The sequence below is a fragment of the Aethalodelphis obliquidens genome, unplaced genomic scaffold (assembly GCF_003676395.1).
Source record: "Aethalodelphis obliquidens isolate GAN/ISIS:26980383/991018 unplaced genomic scaffold, ASM367639v1 scaffold97, whole genome shotgun sequence".
Lineage (NCBI taxonomy): Eukaryota > Metazoa > Chordata > Mammalia > Artiodactyla > Delphinidae > Aethalodelphis > Aethalodelphis obliquidens.
The window spans coordinates 1,552,375-1,572,164 of NW_020838041.1; the positions used below are offsets into that span (position 1 = coordinate 1,552,375).

General features: G+C 49.7%; 1 protein-coding gene across 1 annotated transcript in view; it reads left to right on the plus strand.

Moving 5' to 3' along the window:
* Window positions 1-944: 944 nt before the first annotated feature.
* The window catches only part of LOC113614463 (uncharacterized), a 51,016-nt gene continuing 32,170 nt past the window's right edge, over window positions 945-19,790 (plus strand). Inside the window, 8 exon segments of the mRNA XM_027095997.1 lie at window positions 945-1,058; window positions 1,155-1,660; window positions 4,109-4,251; window positions 5,073-5,099; window positions 5,102-5,209; window positions 9,283-9,401; window positions 10,926-11,067; window positions 13,548-14,194. Of these exon segments, the coding sequence (XP_026951798.1) occupies window positions 945-1,058; window positions 1,155-1,660; window positions 4,109-4,251; window positions 5,073-5,099; window positions 5,102-5,209; window positions 9,283-9,401; window positions 10,926-11,067; window positions 13,548-14,194 (1,806 nt within the window).

Genomic DNA, 19,790 nt, shown 5'->3' on the forward strand with positions numbered 1-19,790 from the left:
CTCCAGACCGGATCTCCCCATTCACCTCGAAGGGCACCGCCTCGACCAAGGTGGGACGCGCCTAGACCCCTGGGCAGGGGCAACCCGCCCCAAAGAAAATGAAGTCTAAAAACTTCTACTGGGAAGCCTTATTACCGAGAGCTGTAGATTCCCATAATACAGGCCAAAGTCTCCAAAAACCTCACCTGTCCTTCAGGGAAAGGATGCGAGTTTGTTTGGAGAGGGTGGAGGAGTCTTGATTACCCAGATAAATGCGGCACCTTGCGTTTTCCTCGCTGGTAAAGAGGGGGCCCTGATATACTAAGATACTCCCATAGTGACTGTGAGTCAGTCACCATTGGCTGGCCACCCCCTACCAGGCAGTCTTTCTAGGGGTAGAAGATCTAGCTAGACTGGCCGCAGTTTTTCCTCCTGGACTACAGGCTGTTTACTCGGGCAGCAGAAAGGGATTTTTTTTTTTTTTTTTAACAAGACTTCTCACCTATTCCAGTTTATTCTCTGAAAGCTTCGGCCAATTCGATGCTCTTTGTTAATTTATATGTCTGCACTAAAATTTAACCTCTCTTTAAAAAAATAAAAAAGTGCTTCGAACGCGGGGGTGGAGCGCCTAGAAGCGGGGGGGTGGGTAGCCCAGCACCACCCCCCTTCCCGGCTCCAGCTCAGCAGCGGAACTCTGGAGTTCTAGCTGAACTTAATTTTCAGAGGAAAGCAAAAGTGGCTTCTGATGGGCTTTTCGAGTGGGAGGGGCGGAGAACTTAGGCAGAACCCGAGCTTCAGTAGACTGATAAACTTGTTTCTCTTTCCCCTCGGGCTATCCCGGCCTGGTTGTGGAGACTTTCGGAGGGGAAAAGAAAAAAAAAAATCTAGGTTTCTTCTGCGGCTAAAGAGTAGGCACGTGCTACGAGAAAAGTATTCTGGTTTCTCGAAAGCACCAAAAAGTAGGAATGGAGGAGGTGTTAGACATTGTTTCCAAGGATGTAGATTTGCAAGTTTCGTGCGGGGTTGGGCGGGTCGTGCTGGGTCGTGGCAGGCTTCTCCCACCCAGGCGGGCGGGAGACGTAGGTCTTCCACGCTGTTCTTCCGGGGACACGTGTCTGCCGACCCCAGGAAACTTGAACCAGTCCTGAAAATCATGACCTCTTACGCCTTTGCAGACTGCACGCGGGAAGCGCGCGGGGCCGCCCGACACTTCTCAGGTCAGGTCAGGGGCAGGCTGTGCCCGACGCGCGCTCGGGAACGCGGCGCGGAGCCACGGGAAGGCGGCGGCGGGAGAGCAAGGCAGTCGCATCCTCGCGGGCGGGGAGCGCGAGACCCCCCTCCGCTCCTGCCCGCGGGTGGACGGGGCGCACGGCCCCGTGGCGCTGAGTCTGGATAAAATATGCCGGGACTGCGCTTCTCGGGCTCATCAAGGCTGCGGGAGCCTCCCCGAGGCATCATCCTTTGTAATTGCAACCGTCAATCAACGCTCGAAGACACAGTCAGAACCGGGAAGGACGAGCCTGGAGACCAGCCCCGTAGGAAAGGAGGTGGAGGCGCGGGGGAAGCGGGGGGAAAGGGGAGCGAAGTTTGCCAGGAGTTGGCAGGGGAGCGGGGGAGCGAGTTCAGAACGCGCGGGGCGGCTAAAGCCGGAGCGGTCTCGCCCGGCCTCGCGTCCCCACCGGTTGGTTAAATGCCCCGCAGCCGGGGTGGATTCCTAAGTGCGCTCCCACTAAGAGGCAGTCGGTGAGACTTCCCCGGAGGAGGGTGGGAGGCGTCGGCCCGCCTGCCGGGGCTTTATCATTCCAAGGCAGTGGGTGTATCTCTCCGAGAACGCAGACCACCGCGAGCCGAGACGTTTAGACCACACAGGCCCAGTCCCCCATCCTCATCTCAGGTGCCTCCCCTCCTGGCGTCCGCTTCGCCCTCCCGCCTCGCGCGGAGGCCTCTGCCACCTGGAACCATCCCCAGGTAACCGACCCGGCACCGCGGGCGGGCTCGGGCACCTCCTCCCCCAGCGCTCCTTACGCCAGGGTGCTCTGGGAGACGCCCAGGCCCATCCCAGGTCACGGGGCAAACGGGTCTTGGGCTCCAGTGGGGACCCCCAGCCCAGCGGAATTGAAGGGGCAAAGGACCAGAGTAAGTGCTAGGGGGGAGGATGGGGGAAGGGTGCACTTGGAGGGCGGGAAGGAGCGCGAGGTCGGAAGCCCCCCCTGCACCCCTTGCCTCTGCGTCTGCTCCCCTAAACCCCAAGCAGAGCGCCCGGGGTAAAGGTGACTGTACTCTCGGGTCTCTCCCGCGGGAGATTTCCCGCCCTGTCCACCGAAGACGGGGTTTCGACGTCCCCCGAGGGGACCTGGAAAGGTCTGGGGCCCTCGGGAGCTCCTCCGTTTCTGGAGCTGGAGGCCCGGAGCACTGGGGGCTCGGGGTTCCTTTGGTTCTCAGAAAGGGAAGTTTTCTCTCGGCTTGAGACCTCCTGCGCTTTCGGTGCCCGTTGGGCTCGCAGCTGACTAAGCAGAGCCGTCAGCCTGGACTAGAGCTTCAACTGTGGATTCTCTTAAAACCTTGACCCCAGCCCCTATTCTCCCGCCATCGCCGCGCGCTTTTGTGAGGAGACAAATGGATACCAGCTGGCCCTTTGTCACCATCACTCCAGGTCTCTGGGGGTGTGATGGGAGGGCAGGCTGGCCTAGACGGAAGAGGTGTCAGGTGTGGCCTAAACAGGCCCCTTCTGGGGCTGAGGCTGGGCCCTGAACACGATCACAAAGTTTGCCTCCAGCCAGGTCAGGCTCAGCCCCAAGTCCCTGGCAAAGATTCAGGCCACACTGCAAGTCCCTGGTGCTGTCAGACCCTCTGTCTACTTCTTTCAGCTCTCCTAACCTCGTCCTTCCGTCCCAGCGACCAGAGGGCCTTCCCTCCCATAGAGCTCCAGCCTGGTGTTGGGAAGGCGTTGCAAAAGTACCCCCATATGCTGTTTGGTTGCTGGGGGATGAGGGTGCTCTTAAATTAAGGCTTTGTAATAAACTGATGCTCGAAGTTCACCTGCATCTATAAGGAAAGCGCAGCGAGCACTGATTTGAGCCCTGAGACTTTATCCCCTTTCTGAATTTAATTCACAGTGATACTTCAAATAACTATAGGAAATCCTGCAAATGGACGGACTGTCACCAAAATCTGAGCATCTTAAGGGTCACTAGTTTTGGCAACTTCAGCCCGCTCCCCTCTACAAACTAATGGGCAGCCCTCCCACCAAGTTTAAACATTTTCATGAAACCTGCAGATGCTACTAAAACTGAGATTTAAATAACTTAAATTCTGCATACTGCATGTTAAACAGCAAAAATGACAAATCAGTTTCGAGAGGCAACTATCTGAATCGCCAGGCGCGGGGAGGCGATGAACGACCCATTTCATATAAAAGTGTAGATTATGCGTGGCAGTGATGGGAGTATTTTTCAAGTCATCAAATACTGGACTGGCCAGTTTGACTGTGTGATCTCTATACCATTCAAGTAGAATAAATTCAGAGCCTTTGAGATTCAAATTCACCCCCTTGTGGATGGACTCTGATCTCTACCCGGTCTCACAGCAGACACTGAATATGAGGCATTTCACATGCAGTCAGGAGGCTGGAAAAAAAAAATGTTTTCATCTTGTTGGGATGAGATCTGAAAACTTTGAAGATGAGGCTGGGCGGGTGGAGGAATAGCTTGCCTAACAGATGGTTCTTTAAAACTTTTTTTAAAGTGCGGGGCCTCTGGGATGTGGATCGTCCCACCCAAGAGGCAGCAAAATGAAAAAGAAAGCCCAGGCTGCGCTTTGCATTCTATATGGAAACCCAGTTCACCAAAATTTAGGAAGTCTGCCGCCAAGATAATCTTGGGCTCCAGGAGGCGGGGTGGTGTTTATAAGCGAGAGGAGGAACTGGGGAAGAATGGGGAAACGGGGATAGCCGTTCAGATTCCCGGCGACACGGCTGCCCCCTCGGTAAGCAGGTGAACCGTGACGCTCCGCCACTCCCGGGGGCCCGCGGACTGAGTGCCGAGGGGAACGAGGCCGGGAGACCCTCGAGAGCAGGCCAGCTCTTCTTTTCATTTCTGGATTGTTTAAATGTGTTTAACTCCTCCTGCAGCCCCTCACCCGGCGCACACGGGGGGCGCCCCCTCACCCCCAACTCCCACTCGCGTCCCTCTGGCTTCCCCTCTGCGCGCGGACATCTCCGCCCGAGCTTCTCCTTGGCCGCCGCGCTCAGACAGAGGTCGCCTCTCACCCGCTGTTAAGACCCGCCGCGTGCGCATCCCCCGCCCCGGGCCTGGGTGGGGTAGGAGGGGGCGAGGCGGGGTGAAGAGGTTGGGGCAGGCGAGGGGACTGGAGCCTGCGCCTCGTCCTCATTGGCTGGCGCCTGGTGTCCGACCCGAGTCCGGAGCCCACGTCCCCATTCACTGTCATCACCCCTCATCCCCTCTTGCCCCTACCCAGCCCTACTCGCCTCCCTTCTCCTCCTCTTCCTCCCCTTGTCCTTACCAGCCTCGCCTCCCCGGGCTGGAGAGGAGTAGACGAAGCGACAGAGGGAGGCTGGAACTTCCTAACTCCAAGCCTGACAGCGAGCGGGAGGGAAGCAGAGACGGGGAAGGGGCGGAGAGGAGAGGAAAGGCGAGGAGGGAGAGGAGAGTGAGGCCAGAGAAAGCGCGCGCGAGAGACCCTGCGGATCCGGAGCGCTGGGCGGCGGAGGGCGGGGTGCGGGTTGCCAGAGCCGAGCCGTCCGGGAGCAGCGGCACCGCCGCGGCGGCAGCAGGTCGGCCGCCGCCTCCGCTGCGCGCCCGGAGCTCGGCCGTACGCGCGTTCGCGCCCCGGGCAGCTGCGCCCTTACCGAGCCGGACCGGGGCGCCCGGACGCGGTCTAAGCCTGCAGCCCGCTGCCTCCTCCTCGCGGTTCCGGGGCGGCTCGGGAGCCGCGAGCCTGGACGGGGCTCGGGGGTCCTGACGGCAGCCCCGGAAGCGGCGGAGGCGCGCTCCTGACGGCGGGCGAGGAAGCAGCCACCCGGTTGCCCCCCTCCTTCTTCCCGGTGGAGTTGAAGCTGTGCTGCCGGCGTCCAGGTGCTGGGCTTCCGGACCGGCACGGACCCTCTACCCCGCCCGCGGCCGCCTTGTCATGCTGCCCAAAGTGGAGACGGAAGCTCTGGGACTGGCTCGGTCGCATGGGGAACAGGGGCAGATGCCGGAAAACATGCAAGGTAAGGAGGCGCTCGCGGCGCTTGGCTCCCGCGGCTCCAGCGCCCCGGGCTCGCCCCGCGGGCTGCAGCCGCCTGCCCCGCGCGGGCGCTTGTGTGGCCGCCGAACGCTGGTCGCCGCGGGGCTGCGGGGCTGCGGGGCTGCGCGCGGGCGTCGGGCCCCTTCCCCAGGGGCAGGCATGAAAGTTTATGGCTCTTAAACAATGCGGGGCGGGGATTTTCCAAGCAATGCCTAATTGGCCACTTCTAATTAAGAAAAGAGAGGCTTCGAGCTCTGGCTACAAGAGCGGGTCAGCTTCAGGCCAAAGATCTTATTATTCTAAAGATCATTCTAAGGAACGGAATGTCTCGCGGGAAACCCGAGCAGGTTCCCAGTCGTTGGAATCGGCGGGAACTTGAACCAGTGCTCTTCAGCGGTGGAAGAACACTGCCTGGGAAAGTCAACTGCAGGGAGAGATGGAGCCTCGGGGAGAGCGGGCTTAGCGGTGTTAGGACGCATGGGCGCCCCACAGCCCAGGCGCACCCAGGGAGCCGGCTCGTATTTGAACAACTTCATAAAACTGCAGGCAGAACTGGAGAGAACCAGTTATTCCCAGCCCGTCCTCTGGTCGGGCGCTGCGGAGTGAGTGTTGGGCGGGGGCGGCGGTTTAGCCTCAAGCTCTTCTGTCTGAGACCTGGGAAACTGGAAGTCCTTTTTCATTTCCCAGCTTTTGATTGCTAATAACAACAGCAAAAAAAAAAAAAAAAAAAAAAAAAAAGCAAGCAAATCCCGTAGGCTGTATTTTCGCCGCATTCCAAAATAAGCGACTCTAGATCTGGCCGTATTGAGCCCTTCAGAAGTTTATCGCAGTTGCTCGGGGCCGGGGAGGGAACAATGCTAGGAAAAGTCACCGGTGCCCTTCCATCCTCGCCCCTGCCAGCGCGCAGGATGTGCGGGCCGGCGGGCCTGTGATCCCGGAACGCTTCCTGCCATCCCCTTGAACGAACTTGAAAGGGCCGGGGAGGCGTTGAGAGCAGAGTTCAGGGCTGGTGCACGCGGCTGTGCGGGAGAGGCGGCGCTGGGCCCGGGGCCTGAGGTCGCCCCGCTGCTTTGAGAAGACGGGGCGGCGGGAAGGCGTGCGTCCTGCTGGTGGGGTCGGATACCAGTCGCGGATCCTGGGGTCTCGCTCAGCCTCCAGGGAGGGCCGTGGACGTCCCCTGGGCCCAAGGCCCTAGAGTCCAACTTGTAGGTTGGCTGCCGAGGGGACCCGGTTGGCCCAAAGAGGCTTTCCCTCTGGCACCTGGGATTCCGCGAAGGGGGGTCGGGGGAAGCGGCGCCGGGGAGCTGCCTCCGAGACCCTCCGCCGCCAGCTGCCGCGAAGGACTATCCTTTGGGCGTCCTTGGGGCCGGCGAGATTTTTGGGTCAAGGGGAAGTTTCTGCTTCTCCTTACCGCGCGCGTTTCTGGGTGACTCGGGAAAAGCAGCGGAGGGAGAAGCTGGAACAGGAAGCCGGGGAGGCAAGAATCAGGGTTTGGGGGCAGGTGGGAGGGAGATGCCATTGCAATATTTTCTTTGTAGAATTCGAGAGGGGCGTTCTCGACCCGACCTACTGCCCCAGAGCAGAAAGCTGGCTTTCCCTGGTGCCTAGGGCTCCGGGAAGCCTCCGGCCGCTGGCTCAGCCCCGGGGTCGAAAGCGGGTGGGCAGCGCCCGGGCGAGGCTTCCTCCATCCAGGCCACGCGGCCTGCCGCCGGAGGGGAGCCCCGGCGGACAGGCACCCCAGGACCGGGCTCGCTTTGGTCTCGGCCGGGGACGCACCGCCGTCCGACCCGCGGGGCGGGGGGCCGGGGGGCAGAAAGAGGACCCGCTACCGGGTCCCGGGACAGTTCGGGGAACTTGTCCGCGTGCTTCTGAGGCCTTCGCTGTCCAAGGCCCCACCGCTCCCTCTACTTTCTCAAGACCGGGACTTATTTGCTCGGCTGCACTCCGTGCTCCAAACGCTATCTTGGGTTAAAAGCACCTGGGCGCCTCTGAAAGGTGCCCCGGTCTCGCACCGCACCGTCGGTCTCCCCACACGGCCTCTGCCTTTGAATTTTCCAAGAGGGTCCCACCCCCAGCCCCGGCCTTTTGGGTGTCGGATCCCCGAGGCGCGCACCGGGTCCCCTGGAAACGGTTGCCTCTCCGAGCCTCTCAGAGGCGAAGTTAAAGTTTACTTTGTTGGGGAAAGGGGGAGGGAGAAGAGAACACACTTGGTAAAGCACACCTTTTTCCGTCCCTAAAACGTGCCTCAAGACAATAGTCACGAGCTTTAGGAGGGATGGGGCTGTTAACAAACTTCTGGAACTCTCAGCCTCGGCCAAACCCCCAGGTTCCGCAAACGCGAGCGCGGCCCGCTCAGGGCACCGCCGGGAGGACTGCGCTCTGCTTCTCTTTATTTCTGTTTCTCGGAGCCCACACGTCTGCCTCGGCTGGAACATCTTTTCCCGGGACAGCCCCCCCGCCCCCACCCGCCCAAACTCCGGCTAACTCACCTAGGTTTATGCCCCAGCCCAGGGCTCTGAGTCCCTGGGAGAGAGCCGGCCCCACTCTGCCGGTCGCGGCTCAGCCGAGAAGCGCTGCAAGGACCCTCACCCCGACGGCCCTTTCCGGAGGCCCCTAGGATCCGTAAAGAAAATAGAACTTTATTTTAAAGAGAAAAAAAAAAATCAGGAATCATTGGCAAGGAGGCCACTATGGTGATAGAGCGGCCGAGTACTTTGGGGGTGGGCTGGGGGGCTATTTCTCCCTTTCCTATTTGGTAAACAAATCAGAGGAAGCTTCTGCCCGGCCCTCGGTTCCCCATCCACCCCCTCCCGCCCCGCCCCGCCCCCTGCAAATGCCACTGATTAACTTAAAACAAACTTGACTGGGGCGTTTGTGCGCCTGTGTGTAGCCGAAAGTTGAGCAAGGGGCGAGAGGCGAATGCGCCCGGGGTTTCACCGGAGGTGCCGGGAGGCTGCGGGCGGCGGCCGGGCTGCGCGGACCTGCCCTCGCCATCCGTCCCCTGCGGCGCGCGCTGCGAGGCTCGATCGGCGAGGACCGAGTCTCCGGGAGGGACCGGATCAGGTATTATCTGGGGTCTCCTGGCCACTGCCTCCGCTATGCAGTTTATCCATCTTGGAGCTGTGAAGACGCCTTCGCGGTGCTGCGTCGGAAGGAAGGCCGGTTACCCGATCCCTGCAGGGAGCCGCTCAGAGCCGCGGCCTGATTTCTGTTTAACAGGGCGAACTCGAGGTGTTTATATTTTGCGGTGATGATCGGAAACATGTGAAGTTCATTAAATGACTTCAGTACTTTGCGACGAAACCAAACCCTCGTGTGTATCTTTTCCCTTCCTTCTTTTTCTTCTTCTTCTTTCTTCTTCTTTTTTTTTTTTTTTTGGTCCGGGCGTCCTGCCTTTTGCCTTTTTATTTTTACAGGAGATTTTTGAAAAGTGTGGAGGGGAAAGCCCTATCACTACGTAACTGAATGTTTGGATTAATCTAACAGATCTGAACGCTGGGAGCAGCAGGCTGTGGTTAAAATGGGGCTGCTGAGAAGGTTTCTGGGGCATCCGTTCCCCCGCCAACTGTTTGCATATTGGTGTTGCTTTCCCTAAACACCCTTATAGTTCGGTGGACTTTAAGCAAACTCATTCCAGTGGGAGGATAATGCCGTGTGCTCCTTTCTCTCCCTTAGGCAAAGGTGACATTTTGGAACTTAACCTCAAGGAGGTTTAAAAGAAATTCGAAGTTGTTACTTTATGCAATTCGTGTTTCTATTCTGATCTGTTGCTTTGCAGAGTTAGGGGGACTCGTGTTCAACAGTGGTCAGCTTAAGAATTTTTAACGCAAGATATTAGAATTATTTTTAAATTAAAGTAATGCAAAGCGCATGCCAAAAGATGTTTTACTTCCACTGTATGAAAATAGCTCTCTGCAGTACATCTGGGTAAAACATTTTTATTTTCTATTTTACCTGGTGATGTTTGCCCACCAGTCACCAAAATGGTTTTTATTGCAGGATTAAAACCTACCTAGTAAATTAATTGGATGTGTGCATGCATTTCTCTTGTTTCAGTGTCTCAGTTTAAAATGGTGAATTACTCCTATGATGAAGATCTTGAGGAACTCTGTCCCGTTTGTGGAGATAAAGTGTCTGGGTACCATTATGGGCTCCTCACCTGTGAAAGCTGCAAGGTTTGCCTTCTGCGTTGCTATCTGAGAAATATAATGCTCAAACCCAAAATAAACCATTGGATTACTTCTTAAAGCTAACTATAGGCTGTCTTTTTTGGACCCAATTAAAAATGAGAGAGGGAATGAGTGAGTCTTAGTGAGATGATTCTTAGCAATATGTGTCCAATTTAATTCAAAAGGCAAAGAGATTTATGCTGTTTAGAAAACTTTGCCAGTCTCATGGCTTTAAAATAGTTTATGGTAGGAAGGTGATAGAGCTGTAGAAAGACTTCTATTTCTAACGGTCCAAAGTATTGATTTTGCTTGACTTATATATATTTAAAGCATCGTTGTTCTTGAGAGCGAACATGACAGAGTATTTCCCCAATACATTTTAACTTCAGTGTTCTGTGCTACACATCCAAACATTTTTTACCCACAGACATATAAAAGTCTAAATTCCCAACTGCATGATTTCATCCTGATTTATTCCAAAAATAACCTTTAAGATTTTTTTGAAATCTATATCATAAAGAATTAGAAACCAGATCTTAAGTTTATAATAAGAGTAGTTTTCATAGATATATTATATGACCTATTTAAAGGCAAGAAATTTTAATATGTAAGATGTACTGTATTATTACTAACGATGTCAACTGTACGTTAAGGATTTATCTCAGACCTTTTTTATATATTCCCAGTAAATTTGATACCCCCTATTTTTCAACATTTTTAAAAGTAGAAAACTCAGTACAATTACTTAAACCACTGCCAAGAAAATCCCTTCTTTCCTTATAACAAAGTAAGATGGTTTCACTTTGTGGCTAGTAGGACAAACAGAATATACCATCCAAGCTGTTATTATGTTACAAAGCTACAGATTTTATTTTTGATTAATTCTTGTGGGTGAAATATAAGGAAGGCATACACTCTGCTAAAATTCAGCTCTTTGCTATATATGCTTTTTTCCCTCATGAGTTTCACCTTTTTCTTTACACAGTTCCCCAACTTGAATGTATTCCCATGGAATTATGAACATTTTCCCATTTTATTCTCTAAATCCTTTTGCTTTTAACTATCTAGTGCTGACATTTGTAAAAAATCTGAGGTGTTTTGCTATTCCATTTTTCCATTGCTATTATACAGTAGTTTGCCACTGAAATTGTATCAGGCTACTTAAAAACAATGCCGCTCTCTCCATAAGTGCCTTATCTGGAATATGAGGGTTAATAGGAAAACAGATTTTCTTCGAAAAATTACTGGTTAATATGTATGTATTTTTCCCTGAATGTTGAGATAAGATGGTACGTAGCTAAAGGTCCCCAAGATTTGATGCAATTCTTGAAATACAACTTGGATGCCAGGAAAGTCTCTACCATAGCCTGGTTTGGGAGGGTTGATCTTGTTAAAATGTAAAACAAACCACAGAACCACATAAGGGCTCAAACGGTGCAATGAAAAGATTTACTGGTGATTTCCTTAAAATGAAACAATGGAAGAGACGGGTGTTAGCTTGATAATATATCTCACTATTTTCTCTTATAGGGCTTTTTTAAGCGAACAGTCCAAAATAATAAAAGGTACACGTGTATAGAAAACCAGAACTGCCAGATTGACAAGACACAGAGAAAGCGCTGTCCTTACTGTCGATTTCAAAAATGTCTAAGTGTTGGAATGAAGCTAGAAGGTAAGTTTTTTCTAAAGACCACTGCCTGTTAAAACTCTCCAAGGACATAGGATTTAAAACAACATTGTACTTATAACATGGTAACAGTATTTTCCTAGTCTTTTAACACTATTGACAATAAGATCTTTTGATGTTTTGTCAGCAGAATGGTCCGAGTCTCATTTAAATGCTGGTGAAATTTACTAGGAAAAAAATTCCAATACCAGAGTGTCGCCTTCTCACCTCTTTTCTTAGTTTGAGGAGCAGATGCATTTCATAGGTTAGATGAAAGGTCAGGTCAGATGAAAGCAAGACTAACATGATTCAGCTGAGAACAGGTAAAAATAATTTGCCAAAATATTTTTTAAAATCCTTTAAGTTTTCAAATCAGGATGCCCCAGTAAAAAAGTTTGATTTTAATCTTTTTAAATAGGTACGCTTGTCATAATTGTTACTATTAGTTTCGTGATTCTTGAACAAGAGTTAAAGCCTTTAATTATAAAAAGATTTTCTCATGTAGAGTATCATTTTTGATTGTGTGGGAAAGCACGTTTCTTTTTTTCTTTTAAGATGATGACTGAGTCTGCAAAGTAAAAAAAATTTTTTTGAGAAGCAGGAAACATGAAAAATAATGAACCATTACATCGGTAGCATTGGTTTGACGAAAACAAGAGAATGGTTCCTCAAAAGCCACGTTAAACTTTATGTTGAAAAAGTAGAACCTGCACTTACGATGTACAGGTTGGCAGGAAGTAATGTTTAATAGATGACTTCTGTAAATAATTTGTAGTGCATGAACTATTACGGTGTGTTGTTGTTTTTGCAGCCTCTGACCTACTGACTTCCCAGAGATTAAATATATTGTAAATAAAGTAATAAGAAGTGATACAAATCCCTGAGGTGTGCCAGATACAGGAGTGCATTTTATTTGATCAATGAGGCACAGACTAGCCGTGTTTGGGGCTTTTCTGTTGTGTAGCACTCAGACTTGATGGCAGTACTCAAAAATTTTCAGATAAGTCTGCTGAATTGCTGATAGCAATAGAAGTAGCCACTTGGGTTATCAGGGGGACTGTTAAGTCAGTGTTGCTTTTAAGAGGAGGCTGAGAAAAAGAAGTAACTGATTCTGGTTAATTTCTTCATTACCAAGCCCTGTATTATTTTCCAAACAGCAAAACAATGTGGTAGCTGCTTACTATAGTATGAAACTCAGAAGATAAAATGTTAAACATTAAATGTTGTGATTGCATATGGTGTCATTTGATTCCTTTTTTTTAACAAAGGGAAAAGGTTACATTTCTTTACCTTAAAAAGTGTGTTTTCTTAACAGTAAGTCACTTGCAATGCATGCTCATGCTTTGTTCACAGTGATATGAAACAATTAAACATTCAATAAATTATCATCCAGTTGAAAAACTCTTTATTATCTCGTGCAGTGTTCTGGATACCTAGCATTCACAATAAATTTTTAATGCTACACTAATCCTAAGATAAAAAGCTCAAAAACTTAACCTCCAGCAATTTCAACATGTCACAAGCTGTCAGAGGTTGCTGGGTCCTATCTAATTGCCACTGGCCACCATGAGCTAGGAGAGTCCCGGTGAGTAAATTACTAGACGTGGCCCCAGACGCCACATAGCATCGTGACGGTGGACCGTTTTGACAGCTTCTGAAATGAACTTGCTTTAATTATGTCCAATTCTGCTTAAATGGAAAACAATAACCGGTGGCTACCTGATGGGTGCCCGTCAAGTCCAGGTGAGGATGCTTTTCCAAGAAGAGCATGTACCTAACACTTTTGCAGCAAATTAACCAAAAGACTTTGAGAGAGCAAGATGTTCTAAGGAAAAGTAGTCACAATTTAATCCAGAAGTGGCTCCTTTGATTTTTTTTTTTTTTTTCCCTTTTAGCAGTTTGGGTTTCCATAAAGAGAATCACAGCGTCACTGGCACGATAGGACCTGAGCCTCTTCTTTAGCAACATGAAGCATCTCCTGTGTGTAGCAAAAATTAGGAAATCTCTGCAGTCACCAAAGGGTTAATATGTCCTTACATATCTGAATATTTTTTTTTTTTTTTTGGCGGTACGCGGACCTCTCACCGTTGTGGCCTCTCCCGTTGCGGAGCACAGGATCCGGACGCGCAGGCTCAGCGGCCATGGCTCACGGGCCCAGCCGCTCCGCGGCATGTGGGATCTTCCCGGACCGGGGCATGAACCCGCGTCCCCTGCATCGGCAGGCAGATTCTCAACCACTGTGCCACCGGGGAAGCCCCCCGAAATATTTTTTTGATGACAAACACACTTGGAGGAAAGAATTCATAAATAAAGAGTACATGGCTTTTTTTTGGAATCTTGGTGGGCTATTGTAGTGAAAACAACCACACACAGACCACTTCCGGTCCATTTTCAGCCTTTCTAACTATCTGGAGATCTGGAGAATGCTAATAATTTACATCTTATTTTTACCCTTACTTTCTTTTTTTCTTCCCCCACCCCAACAGCGGTAAGGGCGGACCGAATGCGTGGAGGGAGGAATAAGTTTGGGCCCATGTACAAGAGGGACAGGGCCCTGAAGCAGCAGAAAAAAGCCCTCATCCGAGCCAATGGACTTAAGCTAGAAGCCATGTCTCAGGTGATCCAAGCCATGCCCTCCGAGCTGAGCATCTCCTCTGCAATTCAGAACATCCATTCTGTCTCCAAAGGCCTACCTCTGAACCATGCTGCCTTGCCTCCTACAGACTACGACCGCAGTCCCTTTGTAACGTCCCCCATCAGCATGACAATGCCACCTCCCGGCAGCCTGCAAGGGTACCAGCCCTACAGCCACTTTCCCAGCCGGGCCATCAAGTCTGAGTACCCAGACCCCTACACCAGCTCCCCGGAGTCCATCATGGGCTACTCCTACATGGACAGTTACCAGACCAGCTCCCCCGCCAGCATGCCCCACCTGATCCTGGAACTGCTGAAGTGTGAGCCCGATGAGCCCCAGGTCCAGGCTAAGATCATGGCCTATTTGCAGCAGGAGCAGGCGAACCGCAGCAAACACGAGAGGCTGAGTACGTTCGGGCTCATGTGCAAGATGGCAGATCAGACCCTCTTCTCCATCGTGGAGTGGGCCCGGAGTAGCGTCTTCTTCCGGGAGCTCAAGGTACGTGCCAGCCCGCGGAGCTTAGAGCGCCCCTTCTGGGAGACCCGGCTGTGTCCCTGCTTCATAGGGTCTTGGTGCGGAAAACACGTTCTCCTTACTTTTCTTCTTTGTAAGATGATGTTTTCGACCTTGACTTCAGAAGTATTTGCAACTTAACTTTATGGGGCTTTTCTTCTCTGTAGCTCTTCATCTGGGGGCATGGCATTTCATGTCAAATAGGGGAAAGTTGGTTGGTTTTTCTTTTCTGAGAAGGAGAATGTCTCTACTTACTCCCTTTAACCTCAGATGGTTTATGGCTAAAGAACTGAAGCCAGTGTGAAACAGAACCTAGTAAACTTTTAAAAGATGACCAAGTAAAGAGCTCTGTTATAATGGTGCCAAGTTAGAAGGAAAAAAGGCCAACATTTAGTTGTGTTTAGACGCTAAAGAATGCAAGTGGTACCACTGGTTAGTAGTTAGCAAGTAGGTATTTACTACCTGTTTACCTTGACATTAGGTTGGTAGAGCCTTTGTTTTCGGAGCAGATTCCAATAGGATGTTTACTGCTGTCGGCTGGGGAAAGGGCCCATGGCAAGTGCTAGCCTGCTTGACTGGGCTTTGCTACTCATAATCAATGTCTGTCGTTGATTTTAATGGATTGGTACATTGTAAACACAGCCCTTGTTTGTCTAAGGATCTCTGTTTAACTACATAATTATTTTATTTCCTGAAACTGAAGACCGAATTAATATGGGAACGTTATAGGGAAGTTTGGGATCTGAGAGTAGCTACCAAACTGTATTTGGTGGTCAGTGATTTTGTTCTCTGCGTTGAAAACAAAACTGAATCCTGGGTTTGATTTCTAGTCTGTCTGTCAGAAAATCAATTTCTTCCTCTTCCTGTGGCTGCTTCAGACACCTAGGACTTTGGGAGGAGATTTAAAAATCTCTGAGAGAAGGACAGTACGAAGCAGACTTTTAATTTAAAGGTTTCTGTTTAAAGTTGTGTGTGCGCGGATGGGCTGGGGAATGTGGAAGCCACGTGCAAACGGAAAACGGCGCTTTCCGTGGCCGTCTTCACCTGGCACTGTGATCTGCAACAAAAAAATTAATCTGAGTGGACCCGAGTAAGTTACTAGGCTACCCCCAGCCTGCTGTTAGGATGCTGACCGGTCCAGCCCTACCCTCTAGGCCTCCATGCCGCGCGTACAGACAGCTAATGGTGGGGATCACTCGGGGGGGGGGGGGCAAGCAGAATGCACTGTTAGCTGTCAGGCCAAACCCTCTGAGTGTGGAACCACCCTGGGATAGTCAGGGCGTTGTTTATCATTAAAAACCAAACCAAACCAAAGCTTCCTGGTGCTCTTAGGTTCACGACTTTGTCCCTTAAGAGAACAGGTAAGAAATTGGAAAATGAAAATGAAAATGATAATTTTACATACAGCCGAAATGTTAGGAAATGTACAAGTGAGGAAAGCACAGCCTTCCAGGTCAGAGGAAACCAGTTTGCGTTAGACCTTTGCTACTTAGTAACTGTCTTTGTGGGCAGGTCCTCAATCTCTGAGCCTTAGTTTTCTTGTAGGTAAAGTTGTAGCTGTGGTGTTTGGGGGGTGATGGAGGGTATGATGGGAATAGCAATACGTGTATTGAGGTTTTTAGAGTAATAAATGAGACTATATGGGCAAAGCCTCTAGTCCTGGGAACCCAGCCTATATTATATACTCAATAAATCGGTGCTATTTTAAAATTGTTCTTATTGTTTTATGACAAGTGTGTGGAGGTATTACTCTTATATTCAGGAAAAAAACGTGCACTTGTACTCTGATTAGTTTGACATTGGAAAACAATATTACCACATGTGTGGCAGAAAGTAAAATTGTATAATAGTCATTAACTGCTACCAGTTGAGGACCTCAAATTTGTCGGGCGGTTAGTTGGTGTAAGATGGATGCAAAGGGGAATAAGACAAAATATTTGCTCTCAGAGATTTTATGATAAAAGACAATTTCATAAATATCTATTCAAAAGAAAAGACTGTTGAAGTTTGTTTCACAAAAGCGTGGGGAAAGAAATCATGTGTATTAGTTACATGTGAAAAAAGAAAGGAAGGTTATCAAGTGAATATAGAGCCCCCCAGGTAGGACTTTAAGAGTGCTAGGAAAAAACTCTCCAAATTTCTCTTTTCTTTTCCCTGTAATTAAATTGTATGAGATTCCTTTCTAGGGCATGAGAGTTCATATTTGGCTAAAATGTAAACACTTTTGAGAACGGGACATATTAAAGCACTATCAGTCATTTATACTGTTGTTTAAGGCATTTATCAGTCTTTCATGAGAATATGCTTTAAAGAGGGAACAGGTATAAACGCTGGGGGTGACACCTGTAAGGGGTGGGAGGTGCTCCCAGGAGAAAAAGACAAACTGGACCCACTTCACCATTTGCCTTGGGCTTACACTGATTCTGTTTAAGTATTTTCCAGAGAAAGAGAAGTCGAATTTCAGAATAACTTAGGGGTCATTTAAATATGGAGCTGTGAGGTGACCATTTGCTTCAGAAGAATTCCTTTTCCTTTGTTTATAAATTTACTTTGTGGAAACCAGACCAAGGCGTTTGAAGCCAGCATGGAGACGTGTGTTGCCGTGTGTTTCTCCAGGGCAGAGGGTTTCAAACTTCTGAACTAAGACCTGCAGTAAGAAATATATTCTACCCTGAAACCTGGTGTACCAAACACATCACACACACACACACACACACAACGCACACACGCGTACAACTGAGCCAGAGTTTCACTAGACAGTACATGATTTTGTCCATGCCATGCACTCTGATATTTTCTGTTCTGTTCTGCTTTAGTCTAATTTATTTCATGCTTTTAAAAAATTTCTGGTCATGACCCACTAAATTGATTTCACGACCCACTAATGAGGCATGACCAGCAGTCCAAGAAACGCTGCTCCTGGAAAGGTGTCATGGACCTTCTGCTGGGCGTTGTCTACCTGCCACCACTAAGAATGACTCCTGGACAAGACCTCTCCCTCCCGGCCTGGCCTCCAAGACATCCCCGAAACCTGCAGCCCGGTCCCTGCCTACCTTCCTGCAAAACTTGTGATTTTTTTTTTTTTTTTTTTTAACTTGTGATTTTAAAATATCCTGTGGGAAGATGAATGCTCCCCTTCACACATTTGTCTTTTTCTTGTTAACTTCACTGCAAATTACCCATCAAGCGATACACTTATAGGGCAGATCAGATTGCTTATACCTCTACAACCCCAAGATGAAAAGGCACATATTTGCTCCCGGAGAGTAATAGGATAATAAGGCAATTTTGCAAATGACCCCTTGCACACTCTCCCAGGACAAGTTAGACTCTCTCGGTGCATAAGAAGAGGGAATACAGATTCCATTTGTTTACTATTTAAGGGATCAGAAGGGCCAGAGGAAATTTGGTGGGTTGTTTTGTTTTTCTACTTAGTTACAAGGTGCAAAAAGAGATATTCTGGTTCCCATTCAAAATATTGGAACGGGAAAGAGGAAAGTATAACTCCCAAACACGTATCTTGAGACATAGCACATGAACAGCAAAAAAAGAAAAAAAAAAAAGCAATATACTCATAGAAAGCGTGCAATTTCAGAGCTGGATGACACGCAGGGAAACAGATAGAGGATACCTGTAAGTGAGCGGTTTCGTTTTTCTCTATACCTGTAAGGAAGGAACAATCCTGGTCTCTATCCCTAATCATGGCATGGAAAAGCTGAAATTAACACCCTGAAACTAGTAGGTTTCCAAACAGCACTTGTGCCTCCAATGATACTCCTTGCCTAGAAACCACAGATTTTCCAGATCTGGAAGAGATGGTGGGGGTCGTTTGATTCTCCCCCCTCCATTTACATACGAAGAAGCTGAGGCAGGGGGCCTGTGGCTTGTACCAGATTATACAGCTACCGGAGGGCAGAACTGGGACTGGTAGATTCAGCTTCCAAGAAGCTGTGCTTCTCCGCAGTCCTGCCCCCCACCCCCCAATGCACACACACAAAGAAGCCGTGTAACCTTTGACTCCAGAAATACACGCCTTTGCAAGTGAAGCTAAAGCCAATCTCCACGTTATCAGAAGTCCATCACTACCACCCAATTACTAAATCACTAAATAATCAGGGAGATAGATTTTCTCTGAGCCCAGACGACCCCCTGGGAGTGAGTGAGTCACTTTAGAAAGCTACTATAATTCTCGCAGGCCACTGGGGCATCATTCAGTGAAGTGCGTCTACCAGCCGGCACTTCTGAGCCCTGGAGGAGTGTCCAGAGCTCTCCGAGTGCCTTTCCCTCTGCTCACAGCCCTTCTTGGGGAGAATCAGGGGTGGTAACCACGTGCAGTTCTGCTCAGCAGGAAAATGGCTAAAGGAAGTTATGTCCCGGGTCTTGCTTGATGCTGGGTGTAACAGCAAGGGCTCCTTTTTATGTATGTTTTCAAAAATAGGAAAGAAGAGAATTTAGGATTGCAACCAGTTGATAGATGGGCCACGAATTACTGAAGTATGACGATATTTTGGGGGTAGTATCGTACATTCGCTATACCTTCAAATCCTTTTTTCTTTTTTTTGGCTGCGTTGGATCTTCATTGCTGCACGCGGGCTTTCTCTAGTTGAGGTGAGCGGGGGCCGCTCTTCGTTGCGGAGCGCGGGCTTCTCATTGCGATGGCTTCTCTTGTTGCGGAGCACGGGCTCTAGGTGCGCGGGCTTCAGTAGTTGTGGCACGCGGGCTCTAGAGCGCAGCCTCAGTAGTTGTGGCACGCGGGCTCTAGAGCGCAGCCTCAGTAGTTGTGGCTCATGGGCTTAATTGCTCCGTGGCATGTGGGATCTTCCTGGACCAGGGATCGAACCCGTGTCCCCTGTATTGGCAGGCGGATTCTTAACCACTGCGTCACCAGGGAAGTCCCTCCCTTCAAATCTTTAAACCCCATCTGTCTTACAGTGGCCTATACTTTTGACTTTTCCTTGTGTTTTTGGAAATTAAGAGCGAATTCCAGAATTCCCCCTTCCCCCCACCCCCCGCCCCGCCATATCATAGAAAGCACTGTCTTTGTGAGTCAAGAAGATTGTGCTTTTTTCTTTCCGTTATTTTTCTCTCATCTGCGTCTTGAGTATCTCATAAACACAAGAGCAGTGAAAAAATAATTCCCACTTTGTTGAACAACTAATGAATCTGGAGGATCTATTTGATCTTCTAATGAGACCAGATGTCTTCAGAGGATTCTGGGAATGGGTATAGAAGAACTTCCCCTCCGTGAATGATTCTGATACATGGAGGAGTAAAAAAAAAAAATTCTAAATTAATCCTGAGTGAAACACATAACTAGTGTTCCTGTGGAAAATAGGGCTCAGAGGCTCAGGGAGTTGGTGCCAAAGGCATTCAGCCGAGCCGAAGCCAGTTTTCTCGAAAGTGAGGAGACTGGGGGTGGGAGCAAGTCTTTTCTCTCTGCTCTGGTGCAGAAGCTTTTTGAGCAGAGTTTTATTTATTTATTTTTAACACCCTAGATCACTTTTCCCAAGCCTTAGTTCACTGCTCCCAACCCATGTAGGTCTGCGGTTTGAGATTTCGCTGGATTTGCCCCAATTTTTTT